Source organism: Lissotriton helveticus, chromosome 3_2 (genome assembly GCF_964261635.1).
Source record: "Lissotriton helveticus chromosome 3_2, aLisHel1.1, whole genome shotgun sequence".
Taxonomy (NCBI): Eukaryota; Metazoa; Chordata; class Amphibia; order Caudata; family Salamandridae; genus Lissotriton; species Lissotriton helveticus.
The window spans coordinates 245,381,795-245,399,211 of record NC_136062.1 but is presented as its reverse complement, the minus strand read 5'-3'; the positions used below and the strand labels follow the sequence as shown (position 1 = coordinate 245,399,211).

The following is a 17,417-nucleotide window of genomic DNA, read 5'->3' as shown; positions in this document are numbered from 1 at the left end:
CATCAATGAATCAAGGTTCTGAAGGTGTGCGTCTGATGCGCCAGCTAATTGTAGGCAGGGCTAGAAATAGAGAACGCGGCAATCCAGTCACTAGATGCCCGTATGGCGTTTGATACAGTGGAATGGTCATACCTTTTCGCCATGCTCTGCCATATGGGCTTTAGCCAGGTGTTTTTATCCTGGCTGCGACTACTGTGTTCACAGCCCCTGGCACGTGTGGTTGTGAATGGTAGAGTGTCGGGGGTCTTTCTCTTCGTCAAGGAACTCTTTAGGGCAGCCCTCTCTCTCTCCCTCAATTTTTGCCTTGAGCCTTAAACCATTGGCAGCTTGGGTAAGGGGGAACCTGTTGGTCTGGGGCCTGCGATGGACGGAGAGTTGAGAGGACAGATTATCGCTCTATGCCGATGATATTCTTTTGTATATTGCTTCCACAGGCTCTTCCATCGCAAGATTAATGAGCATCCTGTCAATCTTTAGGGAATACTCAGCATAGCAAATCAACTGGTCCAAATCGGTGATATTTATTCTTCACGGCTCTGTGCCCTGCTTTCCAATGGGCTGTGAAGCCCGTATCGCAACACAGAGTTTTTGATACCTCAGTATTCATATCCCCACTGACCCAAAGATGTTTCTAACATGTTACGGACCGTCTTAAAAGTGATAGACGACATTTGAGATTCCTCCTGCTCTCTTTGATGGAAGAGCAGCACCTTTTAAGATGATGGTGTTGCCCCGCTTTCTCTACGTGTTGCATAACACCACCATCCCAGTACCCGATTGTACTTCAAAGCAATAAAAGATGTACCTAGGACCCTGCTGTGGGATGGAGGATCCCTGTGCATTGCCTAGATGAAACTAAATTGGGGGTGGTATGAAGGAGGGATATCCCTTCCAGACCTTCAACTGTACTGCCAACGTTCAACTCCTGGGCTCACCAGCCCAGTGAGGAACCTGCCTATCCTATGCATCATCTAGTTCTCCAGCCAGGAGGGGAGTGGGGGAGGGGGGAGAAGAGGGGGATGCCGCTGAGCACTTTATACCAATCCACAACATCTCACACTAGAGGGGCTGGCAGCTTTAACAGTCTCCCTCTGGTACAAGACTCTGCAAAAATTGGAAAGGGAATATTACGCGGGCCTTGCCCTTGTAAGAGACTGAGCTATTGGGCACCATGGCAATAAGGCAGGGATTTGATAAATGAGACTTGATCAGGATCTCTACTGTGGGGGACTGGTGTACAGCCGGAGGGGTGATTCCATTTGCTGAATTAAAAATAAAGTTTGAATTGGCCCCTTCAGAGACCTTCCGCTATTTAAAAATCAGACATGCCCTTCAGGCAGTGTTGCCCCCTGGATGAAACCATTCCAGACTCATCACCACTGGAGGAGAGACTGCTGGAGGGACCCCTCTCCATCAAGGCGATCTCACTTCCATACCGAAAACTCATAAATAATTCCCCAGACACTCTCTCCCAACTTTGAAAGTGTTGGGAAACAGATTTGGAAGATATGCAGGATGAAGACTGGACAGATACCCTGGCTTCACCGAGGGAGGTCGCCGTATGGCTACGTTTCCGACTAGTGCAACTAAAGATTTTCCACAGGGTCTACGTCTCATGTACAATAAGGGTAAAAATTGACAGACAGATGGACGCGGCTGTGTCAGGGGGTGTGGCCAAGTAGAAAAATGTTCCCAAATATTATGCGAATGCCCAAATATCCAGAATTAGTGGAGGGCCGTCCTAACACGTATTAACGAGGCCAAGGGTGTAACCACAGCATTATCGTCCAAAAGTGCTTCCTTAACATTTGGGATGCCACAGAGTTGCCAGTGACCTATCAAACTTGGGCAACACTGAACATGATGATAGCCAAAAGTAATATTGCACAGAAATGGGGGGTGGCAACAATTCAAAGCATCAACGACTGGAAGAAAGACTTGGACTGGTGCATGATAGCAGAGAGATCCGTCTATATAAATAGATGCTGTGCTAAAAAATGGGAAAAGATCTGGGGCAAATGGAACATACACTGGGGAAAACTTGCACCGTCCCAAGACCAGGAGCCTCAGACCTTATATATCACAGGAGCATGCAATATAAATAGAGTGAGGGTTATAATATACTGCCCTGATTTCCTTGGGACTACAAACTCTATACGTAATGTATTTTTGCCCTGCTAACGCATATACACCTTTTGAACAAAATCGAACTATGTAGAAAGTGGATTCTGAGATTGACCTATGCCTTTTACTCACCAACTGTAATGCAACATACTTATGTCTTGTGATGAATAAAAAGAAAAAACAACAACAAAACAATGTAAACCATAGAACAGCAGTACAGGTCTGCCTCAGTGTGTGGGTTTATTCCAAGAGTGTGAGCCATACAACAGAAGCATAGTTACGACTTTTCAAAGGAGTGTATTCCAGCAGTGAAAATCTCCCCTCTTTATTTTGCGGGTTTTACTCACTAAGAGTGAACCTTCCCCCAGCAGTGTAAACTTCCCTTTCAGTGTTATGAATCCTAGTCAAATGTAAATCCTCCAGTTGTAGTAGCAGTATTCTTTCAGGCTGTCAGACACAAGCAGCGTTTTAGTAGTATCATTAATGACAAATGGGATTATGGTGTGCTCTTAATCACTGTGAAGACCAATTCAATGTGAGCTCCCTCCAGCAGAGCTCTGCAGGGGTCAGTTACATTTCATAAAATATTTCCATCACTCACCGCTCTCGCCAGGCTGTCTGCCGAAGGCATGTGCTCCAAGTCCACAAAGGGGTGTGTGAAGAACTCTGGAAAGGTAATGCGCTGCAGAGGGTCTCGCACCAACAACCTCTGCACGAGGTCTCTGCAGTCCGGCGACAACTGTGGCCTCCCTGGAATCTATGGGGAAAAGTCCAGTGTCAATCAGAGACAAGATGGGGTGAGACCAGGAGTGGGGAAAGGCATTGCAAAATACTTCACAGCAGCAGAGCCAGATATTTGTAGACATAATCATGAAAGGATAAAGTTCTCTGAGACAACTCATCACATCGGACCACGAAACAAATCAATAAATAGAGAGCTCCCGGTGTGTGGGCTTGGGCACCCACCAATTTCCTGCCCTTGCACCCATCCTAAGTCTTGCTCTGTATGTACAGAGATAAAACAGATCCCTCCAGGCCAAGGTTTATGCTCAAATGAGCAAAACAATGAGCTTATCTCGCATCAGCGGAACCTTAGACAAGGTGAGACATAAACTGAAGGGCATGAACATGTGGCATGTGGTAGTGTATTGAAGAAGTAATCCGAAGAAGGACAAGCAGACACATTCGGAATCTCCTGCAACGTCCAAGATGATTACCAAAGAGAGAAGTACCTGGGCACAAAGTGGCATAAACTTTTCAACCCTCTTTCGTTTACAATGTTTGGAAGCTATCATAAAAATATGTTCTATTGCTACTGCCATGAAACAGCCTGGAATTTAGGGAGCACTTCCAGTTACAATATGCTTTATCTGGGATTATTGTAGGGAAAATCTTGGCCATCAGCAGTTTCAAAATCTACAAACAACTTCAGGAGGAGTGCCCTGTCGCTGGCATTACATATAAGCTGTTCGGAGGTCAACGTAACCTAAGTATCAGTTTCAATGAAATGTTTGTCACAATGGCATGGGGTTCTATGGTTTCCTGGGCAGTAACATCAATATAAATTATACCTATGGGGCTGAGGGGGCAGAGACTAGGCCACAAAAAGCAGTGGATTGGGTTTCTACATCCACTTTCAGCTCTGCACATTACTCCCAATCGCTTCCACGCAGAGACACTAGCATGTTTCTTAAGTGCCGCTCTCCTGATATTCCACCACTAGCATTTCTTCCGGGCTCTCTAATTACGTTGGTCCTTATGGTCTTGGTATTACTCCCGGCCTCTTTAATCATTCCATTCCAAATCTCTCATTCCACTTTATGCCCTAGGTAGTACCATCTAGTTTTTCTTGTAGCCTCACCATTAGGGATTCTTCACAAGACTCTAATTATTCTATGATGCTGGCATTCACAAGCATCTCACCCCACTCTACGCTCCAAGAATGTCTCCCAAGCCCTTTTTGTTTCACTACTAGGGATTACCCCCAAGCTTCTCTCCTTTGAGGCCCTGCCATGAGCAGTAGGTCTTTCTGCCAGCTGTACCTCAATCGGACGGTTGCTCCGAATCTTTTCTTCCAGCTCACTGAAGGATTTCGAGGCAAAGGGCGGTCTTCCAAACAGGGCCTCTGAGAGTGAAAAGAAAAATGTAGACCATATTTTAGGATTCGAAGTGTATTTGTGATTTTCAATCAATGGTTCAAATCCTACTCCCACGCCCAGTTGTCTGGGCCCCTTCTTTTATGGTAAATCTCCATGTTCAAGACAAGTGCTGGGTGGTATTGTTAGACACTTGAAACTATTATCTAGGCTCAACTTCCCATGTAAGTAGTGAGAATGCTCTATCCTGTCAGACATCTGTCTTGCATTAGAATTCACATTATAAAAAGCCAAAGGAGAGAAATATTACAGGTGCTCTATGTGCAATGTGGACTGCATGGTAGGGGAGAAACAGCCACTTTTAGAATATAGGTGGGAGGGTCTGCCTAGTCTCTAACATCGTTAAGCAGAACTTTGAATTGAGTCAAATTCTAACAAGAATGTAAGAAAACAAGAACAGGATTTTCAAGGTATAAAGTGACAAACTCTAGGAATCCTGGCCCCATCATCGAGCAGCGACAAAAATCGCATGACCTGCAGTAATTATTATAAAACAACTCTTCTGCTGCTACGGTTTGCCTATTTAGGTCCACTTACAGGCATTTTTTGGTCAACCACACATATAGACAGCACCAAAAGCTGCAAGTTCCTTTTTCGTTTTCAGTACGCTCAAGTGTTTGGGAATCGTTGTTCCATTATCTATATAAGTGAACAACACCGCGGACAGGTGAACCCCTAGTGCGCCTAAGGGAAGCCAGTCTGCATCCATCCGCATCGCGGCCACGCCAGCCACACTGCCGATGAATCCTGCCACAATGCTGCCTTTCAAGCATACTCAAGGGCTGAGCTGCTGAAATTCCATACTGCTTCTTGCAACCATGTTTGTGAGCTGGCGCCGGTTAATAAGGAAGGGGGGGAACAAATGTCCCTTCTGTGGGTTCTCCCTAGATGCTTATGCGGAGTCCAGTTCGTCCTCTGGCAGGGATTGTGGTATTATTCTTGTAGTAGATCAGATGCGAAGGTTTTTTCCACTTCGGGTCCATTTTTCTCTGCCTGTCGCATTAACTGTCGATCCCTACTCAGGCGTGCTTTACTTATCGTTTACTTACTTGCTGAGATCTACTGGGATTTGATGTTCTAACAGAAACTTGGCTTCAGGATTGTTCGGCCACTGACTGCATTGGCTCTTCCTCCTGACTTTTCAATTAAACATATTGACCGAGTGAAGAAAAAGGGGTTGGGGAGGCAATAATATATCGCTCCTCGTACTCTTGCTCCATTTCAAAATTGGTGAACATCCATAATATTGAAGGTCTGGCTTTTACTATTATTTTAGGACCCTCTTGTGCCCTATCTGGGGCGCTTATCTACCGTCCCCCTGACTCTTCGGCAGACTCCTTAAAATTACTTTCTGATGTGCTAGGTCAATTGTCACCTCTGCACACCAATTTCCTGGTATTAGTGGATTTCAATCTACATGTGAATGACCTTAATTACAGACTTGTGCAGCAGTTCCCGACCTCATTGAAAGGTTTTTATTTGGAACTAGTAATGGAACCCACTCATAAAGCAGGTCATACTCTCGATTTTATTTTATCAAACTCCTCAACAGTTCTGGTTAAACCTCCTCTGAAGCTCTCTTGGTCCGACCACTTTTTGATTCCTTTTAGCATTCTTTCACCAGCTCCTAGTAATGCGCAAGTGCTGGTTATGAAATATTCCAGACCCTTGCATAACATTTCTGAATCTCAGGTTTTGGAGAGGTTACAGCCTTCCCTCTTTAATTGCAGTGGAGATCTGGAAGATGACGTGGCCAGCTTTAACAATTGGCTGGTCAGTGCGTTGGATGCGCCTACTCCAAAAATCCACACTTATAAAAGATCAAAACATTACGCACCATAGTTTTCAGATGCACTTAAGGTGGAGAAATCCCAATGCAAAAGGTTAGAGCGGAGATGGAGGGTGGCCTATGATAAAGAGTCTAAAGCGACCTATCAATCCGCATTGAAAAGCTGTCATACCACTATCCGGAAAGCTAAAAAATTCTACATTGCTTCCTCCATTACTGAGGCAGCCAAAAAACCCTGACAACCATTTAAAATTGTGAATTCTTTCCTCGCTCCGAGCACCAATTTTGTTTTCTATCTCCATCAACTGAGTTATGTCATGAGCTCTCAGATTTTTTTTTATTTTTTAAAGAAAATTCGAACCATTTACGAGCAATTTACTGTGCAGGTCCCTCCTTGTCATGGTGCTTCACTTTTTACTCAATCAGGTCCTCTACTTACTAGATTTGACCCATTTCTTTAGAGGGCTCGGCGACTGAACTTGTAAAATGTAAATTGGGTTCCCTCTGGCCCTTTTCCCTCCTGCTATTTCAGATTATGCCATTAACGGGGGTAAACCAGTTCTTAGTAAGCTGATGAATGACTCTCTGGAATTGGCACTGGTTCCTAAAGGTTGGAAGCAAGATTTATTGCTTTCCCCATTCAAAAAAAACGTCTGCGTACTCAAAGGTCTTCAGCAACTCTAGACCGATTTCTCTTCTTCCCACAGTTACTAAACGTTTGGTTAAAATTGTCATGAGGCAGCTATCAAATTTCCTAGAGTCAAACCTCCTTTTGCATGATTCCCAATTGGGAATTCATGTGGGTTACAGTACTGAGTCTGCCCTACTCGAGGTATCAGAATTCATAAAGGAAAATCTTGACCTAAGCTCAACTGTTATGGTTATACTACTGGATTGTTCCTCGCCAATCGATACAGTTCCCCAGGCTATTTTGTTGGATAGACTCGAGAAGAGTGGAATCAGAGATCAGGTACTGTTATGGCTGAAATCCTTCATTAAAAGTCACTTTTAAGCAGTCTTCCTTCCACCTTTTACTACCTCGTCCTGGCCAATTGAGTGCAGCGTACTTCAGGGTTTGGCGCTCAGCCTCACACTTTTTAATGTTGACCATGAGCCATTGGCTAAATTAGTGGGGGGCTCTTATGCGAAAGACACCCAACTCCTTCCAGCTTTTCATAAAAACACACCTTCAACACAGAGTTCTTTTTAGCTCGGTCTGAAGGCAGTGGTGTAGTAAATGAATGAAAGCGGTCTTAATCTTAAAGATTCCTCTGTGTACTCCAGTGTCCCTTCTCTATCATCAGCTCCACTGGCTCCCAGGATCAAATTTAAGGCGCTCATCTTTGCCTTTAGGGCCTTTATTCATAAAGGTCCTCGCTACCTTAGGAGAAGATTTAAGCCCTATTGCTAAGCCAGATCCCAGAGATCTAATAACCTCAAATTGTTTCAAGGACCCCGCATTAATAAGACTAGAAGAGGTAGTAGATCTTTCATTTATCTGGCTTCCAAGTTAAGGAATGCTCTTCCTCTCAGCTAGCAGTGCAGTCCCTCTGAATATGTTTTCAGAAATAATCTCAAAATTGTGCTTTTTGACTCCTCTCTAGTGGGGACCTAAGTCCATATTCTTAGGTTTTTCTTTTTCTGGAGCTTGGCGCTAGCATTGGGACACCTCTTTGCAGGCAGCTGCGCGCTCTACAAGTGCCTTGTATAGTACTGTAAATGCTAACATACAAGTAACAAAAACGATGCAGGACCTGGAGACAGTCATTCCTATGTGCTACAAAACTGCAAGTTGGAACATATCATTTCAAGTTTATAGACAAATAACAAAAGGGGGTGGATAGTAAAATACAACATAGGGTTGGCACAGAATTACAACAGGCATAACAATTAAAACGAGTGACTTACAGAATATAGGCTTGTTCTAGAACAAGTAGTGAGCCACTCACACCACCAAGGAGATAGACTTGATCAACTTTTGCAAATTCAGTTTCAATAAGGAGTATCTCCAAGAAGATTTAGGCCATCTCCAAATGTGCTGCAGCACTGTAAACATTTGTGGTTTTGGCATAAAACAGCAGGTGTAAATAGGATAATATCCTAACCTTTCTGAGACACATGGCAGTGGCAAGGGAAGTGGGAAGGCACCGGCAGAGGGATTTGGGAACTGACAAAGGGAGGATTCCTGCATCACAGCAATACAAGATAGTCGGAGGCTGTTCGAAGAAAACACAGGGGACTTTGATGCACACACTCACTCACCATAAAGAATGACTCCCACTGACCAAAGATCCACACGGGAGTCATACTGCCTATTGCACACCATCTCTGGGGCCATGTATAGAGGAGATCCCTTCAAGACCTGCTGCTCATCCCACGGGGACATGTGTTGGGCGAATCCAAAATCTGAGGAAACAAAGGGGAGAACCCATAACCTGAGGAAAGGGAGTAGAGGTTAAACATGTGATGAGAGGACAAAAATGATGGACCACGACTTAAGACTACACCGTCACAAGGTCCGCAAAATACACATCACTATGAGCCTGTGATTTGTTCATTTTTCGCTTTTCTTTTTAATGCTCTAAGATATAGAAATGTGGTATGCAAATAAATTCATTTATTAAAAGCCGAGGAAAAAGAAGATAGCTGGGGAAACTAATCATGCAAGAAGGGTGAGAGCTGAGCAAGTCCACAATCTGAGAAAAGATCAAATGTGAGCAAGTCCAATATAGGAGGAGAAATTGAGGCAAGTGAATCCTAAACCAAGGAAGAAGTGATGGTGGTACCCATGATCAGATGTACAGATGCACCTTACCTTCCTCACCAAGGTTATCAGGACTCACGCTCAACTTCAAGGTTTTGCCATCATAAAGTATTCTCGAATTTATGCAAAGTGGTAACAATTCATAAAAACCCAAACAAAAAATATAAATTTAAAGGAAGGAGAGTGATTAGATGAGAAACCCACCATCTGAGGTAAGAGGCGAGAGGTGGAGGTACCCATTAACTAGGAAGTTAGCGGGATAAGGAGAGAGAAGCCACATTCTGAGGAAGGAGAACATAGATGAGGGAGCAAACAGTCAGAAGAGAGGACAGAGGTGAGGGAACCTCATAATTTGAGGAGGAGTTAGAAGCGAGGGTACCAATATCAGACAAGAGAGATGTGGGGGAACCAGACAAGTGTGGAGAGTATGGAGGTAAAGGGACCCACAATCTAAGGATAAAAGAGATGTGCGGCAATCCACCAATTGGGGAGGGAGAGGGGTGAGAAGAGAGAAACCCATAGTTTGAGTAACAAGAGGATTTATAATGCTTCCTCACCATCTTGGGGAAAAATGAGGTGAAGTAATTAACAAGTAGCAAAGACAAAGAAAACAACCATCTGAGAAAGGAGGAAAGGTGAGGGGCCTCACCAACTCGGAAGGGAGAGAGGATTGGGAAGCACAAGCATTGACAAGAGACCATCTGCGGAGAGAAGTGTGGTGAGAAAACCCACAAAATGAGGAAATACTGTAGAAGTGATGCAAAGTATACACTATCTCAGGAGAAAGTGATTAAAACTATTTCAAGAGCAAACATGAGGAAATCAACATCAGAGGGCAGAACGAGAGAAAGGAGTGAACACATCTTTTGAGGAAAGTGTGGAAAGGACAACCCACAATCTGAAATGAAAAGAAAGACAGGTGAGAGGTAAAGCCACTCACAATCTGAAGGGAAAAAAGCAATGGGGCAGTCACGACCAAGGAGAGGATGGGTAAATGCTAATCAGAGGAGGAAGAACAGAGGAGCCACAATCAGCAGTGATGTATTGAGGACAGGTGGGGGTCAAATAGGTACCTAGCAAGACAACAGAACGGAGGAACCCAGAAGCTAAAGACAATCTAGGGACAACGAAGGGGGAGAAACCAGAGAACCAGAATACCATATGGGACCCTCAATCTAAAGATGGAGAGTAGACCAGACCAGGCCAGACCAATTCTCCAATTTGAAGAGACAAAGAAGAAAGCAAGAGAACCACCAATTAGAAGAGGGGAGCGTGACAAGGGTGAACGCTGTGTTAAAACAGAAAGGCCAGAAAAGTTGGCTGCACTTGAGTGTTTAGCAAAAAACACAAAATACCTTTGCAACAGTTTGGGCTCAAGCCAGAACCATTTGCAATATTCTTACTCATAACATTCACAACATACCATTCCTGTTAGTTTTCAAGAAAGTTTTAAAGCAGCACAATTCAAACAAATGCTGAACCTTATCCTGACCATAGTATTCCAGCACCTAGAGAACGTCCGACTTTATTATGTGAATAGTCCCATCCTCTAAAGGTTGGGCCTCTGCGCGAAGATGGAGAGGGGGGCGGGGGGGAAGGTGCTTCAGAGACAGAAAAGACCTCTATAGAGTGGCCAGGAGACAACCTGAACCTACTTGTGAGCCCAAAGAGAGGTAGTTCATGTCCAGTCAGAACAGACCTGAGCCTATGCAAAGAATGTGTGCATCATTCAGATGAAGCATTGAACACTAGATAATGAAGGGATGATTTGGTGCATCTCACAGTACCCTTTGACATGAAGTGCCCCAATACTAACCAGCTAGTTTGAGGTGCGGCATGTCCAGTGAGCTGAGTAAGATGTTCTGTGGCTTGAGGTCCAAGTGAGAGATGTTCTTTTCATGGAGAAACTGAAGAGCACAAGCTAGACAAAGAAGAGATGTTTATTACTCAGTCATCATCTCAGTTAAACACTCTACCAAAAGGTGCTGTCGCTTAGTGCCTACCCAATGTTGTATTTAGCCCTAGAAGGAAAAGGATGCATTTTGCATGCTTTGAAGCCATTTACTGCTAGAGACAGGCTTGCAGCCCTAATACAATCTTTTAGTCTCCAATTAAAATGTAAACATGTCTCTACCCATGTGCTAAGCCCCATATCATCCAATCCTTCTAGTGACAATTTTAACACGTATTTGACATTCAACTAAGTATGCACAGTCCAAGAGTCGACACCCAATGTATCCAAGTGCAAGAATTACTGTTCATTTCATCCAAGGCCTAACAGTTAGTATGTCAATGCTAAACGCACCAGTCATCCAGTACTAGAAGTGGAAACTTTGGACTCCTGTACCAATCCTACAAAACTTTAGTTATAGGTATGAGAGTCTCTCTATCACTGTGTTAATCTGCTAGGCACATACAGTTGTAGAGATAAAAGGCTTGGATTCAGACTAGCATGTGAAGGTGGCCTCTGGTTGTCATGGTCAGTCATTTTTTAATTAAAGCCTCTCCAAAGCACATCTCTCCTCCCTGGTATAAGGCCCTATATACAAGTTTTGATCATAAATGTATCGACTTATAAGTTTAGCTTCATTCGTTCATTCATTCTAACGCGCAACTTTGCCCTACGGGTGTCAAGGCGTCAAGGCGCCTACGGGCGTCAAGAACAAGATGTTTTATCTCTAACATTATGGGTGGGAATTTGGGGGATTTGTGCATATGGTGTACAGGAGTAGAGGCTCCCTTACCGAGCTGTTGTAGGAAGATTCGAGTCACATTCTCGGGCAACATTCGCTTACTGCGGATAAACCTAGAAAGATCTCCTCCAGCACAGAACTCCATAATGAGGTATATGTGCTCTCGATCCCACTACAAAAGAGAAAAAAAGCATGAGCCAAAGACACAGAAATCTTGTGTACAAGTGTATGGATACTGTTGAAAATGGCAATGTATGTGTACATAAGCGGCGTTCATTTGTGTTCACTGTACCCCTTGTTGTAAGCAGAACAAATAATTACGAAACACTGACTGTGTTATCCCGCCAGCATAAGACCCATGCACACATGTACACGACAGCTATTTTAGGCACCATGGCCTCTCTGACCGTTTGCTAAACCCCCGACACCCCTCCCCGCGCGCACTGCTCATGCATCGACCACAAGACCCTCTACCTCTGCGTGACCCTGCTCTAAAAGTAGCACTCCTGCTTGACCCACACCCCCCATTTCCTCCCAAGAACACCCTTCCCCTCAGCTGACAAACCCCCCCGGCTGCACTTGACCTATCGACCCGGTCCCAAGTCCTAAGACCAAGCCTCGTGGATATACATCCCCTTTTCCCTGCCCAGCATAACAAAACCAGTGATACACCAACCGAAGTGTCCGACCTTACCACCTGACCAACCTTTGACCTGATCATCCCCTCCTGCCCTCGTGTCCTGAAGGAATGTTCAGCTGCGAGATCACAATCTCTTGTTACATTCAGGAGGGGAGGATGACATCTGAGCGACTGGTATGGGAATAGGCCTGAAGCTGGGATTCCAAGCATGCCTTTCCCCTACTTTGAAGCGTCTTATTGTAATAAGGAATGTTTGTGTGCCATAAACATGTGTATAAAAGACGAAGCCTCAGAGAACTTGTTAGAGCACCTCCTGAAGACACTATGCGAGTGTCCGAAATGACAGGCTCTCCTCATGAGAAATAAAACTCTATTCTTGTATTCCTGCTTCCAGCGCCCGTCTCTTTATTTGGTAATCGTTCAAGATGGGAACTAAGAGGCGTCCTGCGCCGTGTGTTATGGGCTGACTTTTCCTCAATTGGCGCCCAACGTCGGGCCCATCAGCGACATAAGGTCCGGTAAGAGAGGTCCAGACGATGGGGTGAACATCTAAACGATTGGAGTATACCTGCCTTGAGAGGGCCCTCGTCCGGCTGCCGATTGAATGAACTTCACCGATTCTGAACGGACCTCTCTCAAGTGACCTACTGTCCTGACTGGAATCCCACAGGAATGCTGCGATAAAAACATGGAGAAAAGAGGCGCTGGAGGAAGGAAGGCGAAGAATTGCCCACATGATCCGATCCGGGTAAGGTTAAGTAGGACGTCTTTACATCTGATTGGTAGGATGGCTTATCCATCTGATTGATTGATTGATTGTTTTGGAATCAGTATTTAAAATACTGGTATTGTTCATTGATTGGTTCATTTAGCCTCGGTTGCTACTTGAAGTATTGGTTCTCTTGGAGACATTCTCTGTTTGCAAACAGCGACGAATAGGAACGTTCCTCTCTCTTTGCAAATAGTGAAGGATAGGTAATGCGGACTTTTGTCCCCCGTTGTAATCCGTCATGCCTATTTTTCTCCCCACTGATTGATTGGTTGCTCTGTTGCTCTTTGAGACATTCGCTGTCTGCAAACGGGGAAGAATAGGAATATTCTGTCTCCCTTTGCAGATAGTGAAGGGTAGGTAATGCAGACTTTTGTCCCCGTTGTAATCCGTCATGCCTATCTTTTCTCCGCATTGATTGTTTGTTATCGATTTTTATCGATTATTGCTCTTTGAGATATTCCCTGTCTACAAACAGGGAAGAATAGGAATATTCTGCCTCCCTTTGCAGATAGTGAAGGATAGGTAATGCAGACTTTTGTCCCCGTTGTAATCCGTCATGCCTGTTTTTTTCTCCCCACTGATTGATTGATTGTCTGTACATTTATTGTTCAAGGAATAGTTCTTTTGAGGCATTCTCTGTTTGCAAATAACGTGGAATAGAAATGTTCTGTCTAGTCTTTGCAAGTAAGGAAGGGTAGGTAATGCGGACCTTTGTCCCCCGTTGTAATCTGTCATGCCTATCTACTCCCCACTGATTGATAAACCAGTTCCACCCGGACCATTTACTAGAGGTAGGTCATCTGGCCCGACCAGAAAGCACCCCTAGTGAAAAGGACATACGCAATAATAACGAAGTGATCACTGTATCCTGTTAACAGAAACTTTAGCACGAAACAAACTAGAAAGAAAGGAATAGGAAAACGAAATCAGTAGGCCACTGATGAAATTTTTATTAAATAACGAATAAGGAAACGATAACAATACTTAATGATAAAACATATGATTGTCCTAGAAATAAGAAACGTTAGAAATAAACCCGTAATAAGAAACATGAAAATGATAAGAGAAGCCAGGCTTGACATTGCGACGGCCACGAGGCTTCATCGCCCCTCACTGCTCCAAACATGTCTGTCCCACCGCCTGCCACGCCCCAATAACGGCAACCTGGGAAAGATACAAGTCAGCAGACATCCGCCCCCATTCTGGAAACTCCCAAAGTGCAACAGGTTTGCGGCTACGCCCAGCCGGAAGACGAGATCTTCAACACATGTGGGGCGGGTCCTGCTGCCAGCCGTCGGCCGGAGGTCATCGCATGAGGTGGGCCTGAGGAGAGGCCGGGGCCGACTGGATCCGGCCGCGGTGGCGGCTGCGACAACACTGGAGAGTTGTAGGGGGAAATGTCCATGCCCCCGACCCCCCCCTCTCTCAGACAGCCTGGACCAGCTTCCATAAGAGGCCTGGGGGTGGAGAGACCACTACGCGAATAGCCCGGAGGCGCCACCACGCGCCAAGGTCTGTCCCCAGGATGAACCAAGGGACCCGTTCCTGGGGCCGTGGCGAAGAGCGTCCGGCCGCCATCAACCGGAGGCCCGGCCCGAAACGTACTAGGCGCCACTTCTTCTATAATGGCTGCGACAACACTGGGGGGGGGGATGTCTTGCACATGCCTCCGACCCCCCCCCCTCGTCCTCATCGCCTGGTCCGGCCATAACAAATGTCAAGCGAGACGCCGTGGGGTGCACCGGGAGGGAGAGGCGGCGCGAACGAGCCTCTCCCACCTCCCCAGGTGGAGGCTCCCCAGCTGCACCCTCAACGCTCCTCGCACCCGGCAAAGGGTTCGTCCACTCTTACGGTGCAGCGACGCTCCACGCACCCGGCAAAGTGTTCATCCACTGTGGCGATGCTGCGACACCTCGCCCGGCAGGTTGGAGCCCGTCTGCTCATTTGACCCCGCGATTGCCGGTAGCTGCCGAACTCTCAAAATGGCGGTCGACCTTGCAAGAGCGGGCCCAGCATGAAGGAATGGCCCGGTTGCTTGTTGATTCCACCATCATAAAAGTTCTCCTCGACCTTGAAGATTCTAGAGGAGCCGCGGGAGTCCCCGACTCCCGCAGATAACCCCGATGGGGAATGACTGCCATGATTGCCCACGGAACGATGGAAATGTAGCCGCAGGACGTCGGCGCTCCCATGCTGACGCCAGCCTCAATTTGAATGACTAAAATCCTGCAGACTACAGTTCGGAACAGTTCCGGTGAAAAACCCAGTATGACCCGGTAGGGAAAATTGTTGCCTCCCTCCCCCTTTTTGACTGATGGTTCAGACCACCGATCCCTTTTTCTTTTGCTGTTTAACGGAACTTTTGGACTGCCGAAAGAGGCTCTGGGCCAACCACGAGTTAGTGGAGATTTAGACTATGCCTGGATCTGCCTGGTCGCACCCAAAATGGCGCCGGTACAAATGAAACTTTCAACTCCTTGTTGTACCCCGATTGCTCAGCCTTGGTGTCATGGGATATGTATGTAGTTTTTAAACATGTGGATTGATATAGGATGTGTACTGATTATATGTTCGGACAATGAATTGATATAGGATGGGTACTGATTATGTGTTCGAACAATGAAGGACAATGAATTGACATGAGATGGGTACCGATTGAACATTCGGACAATGAATTGTTGTTAAGTTTTGGCGCCTCATGATTATTGCAAGTACGAATTTTTACACTTACGATACTCGCCCACACTGAATTCTCGACATGTTTTTATTGCACTAGTCGTACTTTTTATTATAAAATAAACAACCCCCGAGTTGTAGACCCGTATTTGTGCACCGACATTCTTATTAAAGATTTTTGGAAAAAGCAAACGTAGTTGTCACGCGTAGATTGACATAAGTTTCAAATAAATGATCACTGTTTCCGATATAACTAAAATACAGGTGAAATGAGTCAGCTCGATTGGTTAAGGGTTAAAAGGTATAATATATAGAGATATTGCAGATATGGAGGGTCCAAGTTTTAGTTGTGTATTTTTCCCTTTTGTGCAGCCAAAAGCAACCGCTAAAGATCCTGGTATTTAGCCTATACTTTATATGCATATGCTACCTGTATAAAAAAAGTCACACTAACGGTCCACCTGGGCTTGAACGCCCAGTTGGCAGGGACTGCATCCCGTGGAGATAGGCCGAGTATGCAGTAAGTAAACACCTTTCTGGGTTTATGCGCGCTAATATGTCTATCAATGTAGCCCCTGCCCCCCTTCTTTTTCCCTCTCTCTGCAGGTCACATCGGAATGTCGATTAATGTACGAAAATGGTGATCTAGCGGACGAAGAGACGGGAAAGAGGGTTTGATTATGGTACCTAACCGCAACAAGCAAACCATGACTATTTTTCTCCCTGAACTTCGCGCCTGGGAGGACAGCCTGAAGCGGAAACTACAAAATATGACCTCGCTTGGTACCCCAAATAATGCAACCAAAAATGACGTACAATAATGAATATATTCCTACGTTTAACTAAATAGGGAAAGTTTAAGGAATATTCCGAGGTAAGGTTTACACAAGTATCCTCCGCCGGGAGGACTAGGAATATTGCCAATATTTAAAAACCTACTACCTCCTTTTTCGCATCCTCATAGACATGTAACTCAAAGCTGCCCCATTATTCTCCAATCGACACCAACTGTTGTCTCAGCCTGGAAACACATTTACTAAAATGACTCGAAAATACCACAGTGAGCATTAGCCCGACCAGGTTAGTTCATGACCAATTGCCAAAGGCGTAAGTGTGTACAATCAAAGCCACCAGTAAAGGCAGCCGACAAATAAAAGAGAAGAAAAGGGTAAAAAGAGCTTAGGATGCTAAGGATCGGCAGCATATTCTCATTCTCTCTTCTCTCTCTCTCTCTCTCTCTCATCTCTCTCTCTCTCATTCCTCTCTCTCTCATTCTCTCTCTCTCATTCTCTCTCTCTCTCTCTCTCTCCTCTCTCTCTCTCTTCTCTCTCTCATTCTCTCTCTCTCATCTCTCTCTCTCATTCTCTCTCTCTCTCTCTCATTCTCTCTCTCTCATCTCTCTCTTCTCTCTCTCTCTCTCTCTCTCTCTCTCTCTCTCTCTCTCTCTCTCTCTCTCTCTCTCTCTCTCTCATTCTCTCTCTCTCTCTCTCTCTCTCTCATTCATTCTCTCTCTCATTCTCTCTCTCTCATTCTCTCTCTCTCATTCTCTCTCTCTCATTCTCTCTCTCTCTTCTCTCTCATTCTCTCTCTCTCATTCTCTCTCTCTCATTCTCTCTCTCTCTCTCTCATTCTCTCTCTCTCTCTCTCTCTCTTCTCTCTCTCTCTCTCTCTCTCTCTCATTCTCTCTCTCTCTCTCTCTCTTCATTCTCTCTCTCATTCATTCTCTCCTCTCATTCTCTCTCTCTCATTCTCTCTCTCATTCATTCTCTTCTCTCTCATTCTCTCTTCTCCTCTCTCATTCTC

The 17,417-nt window shown here is 45.3% G+C and overlaps 1 protein-coding gene across 4 annotated transcripts in view; it reads right to left on the bottom strand.

Moving 5' to 3' along the window:
- The window catches only part of ULK3 (unc-51 like kinase 3), a 296,553-nt gene that overhangs the window by 192,819 nt on the left and 86,317 nt on the right, over positions 1–17,417 (bottom strand). For all 4 annotated transcript variants that reach the window (XR_013609866.1, XM_078685126.1, XM_078685127.1 and 1 more), the window contains exons 3-7: positions 11,578–11,698; positions 10,650–10,754; positions 8,332–8,475; positions 4,167–4,249; positions 2,726–2,881 (exon numbers count right to left, since the gene is read on the bottom strand). Coding sequence is in view for 3 of the 4 variants with exons in the window: in XM_078685126.1 (XP_078541252.1) it covers positions 2,726–2,881; positions 4,167–4,249; positions 8,332–8,475; positions 10,650–10,754; positions 11,578–11,698 (609 nt within the window). In the remaining variant the exon portion in view is untranslated. The remainder of the gene's footprint in view (positions 1–2,725; positions 2,882–4,166; positions 4,250–8,331; positions 8,476–10,649; positions 10,755–11,577; positions 11,699–17,417) is intronic.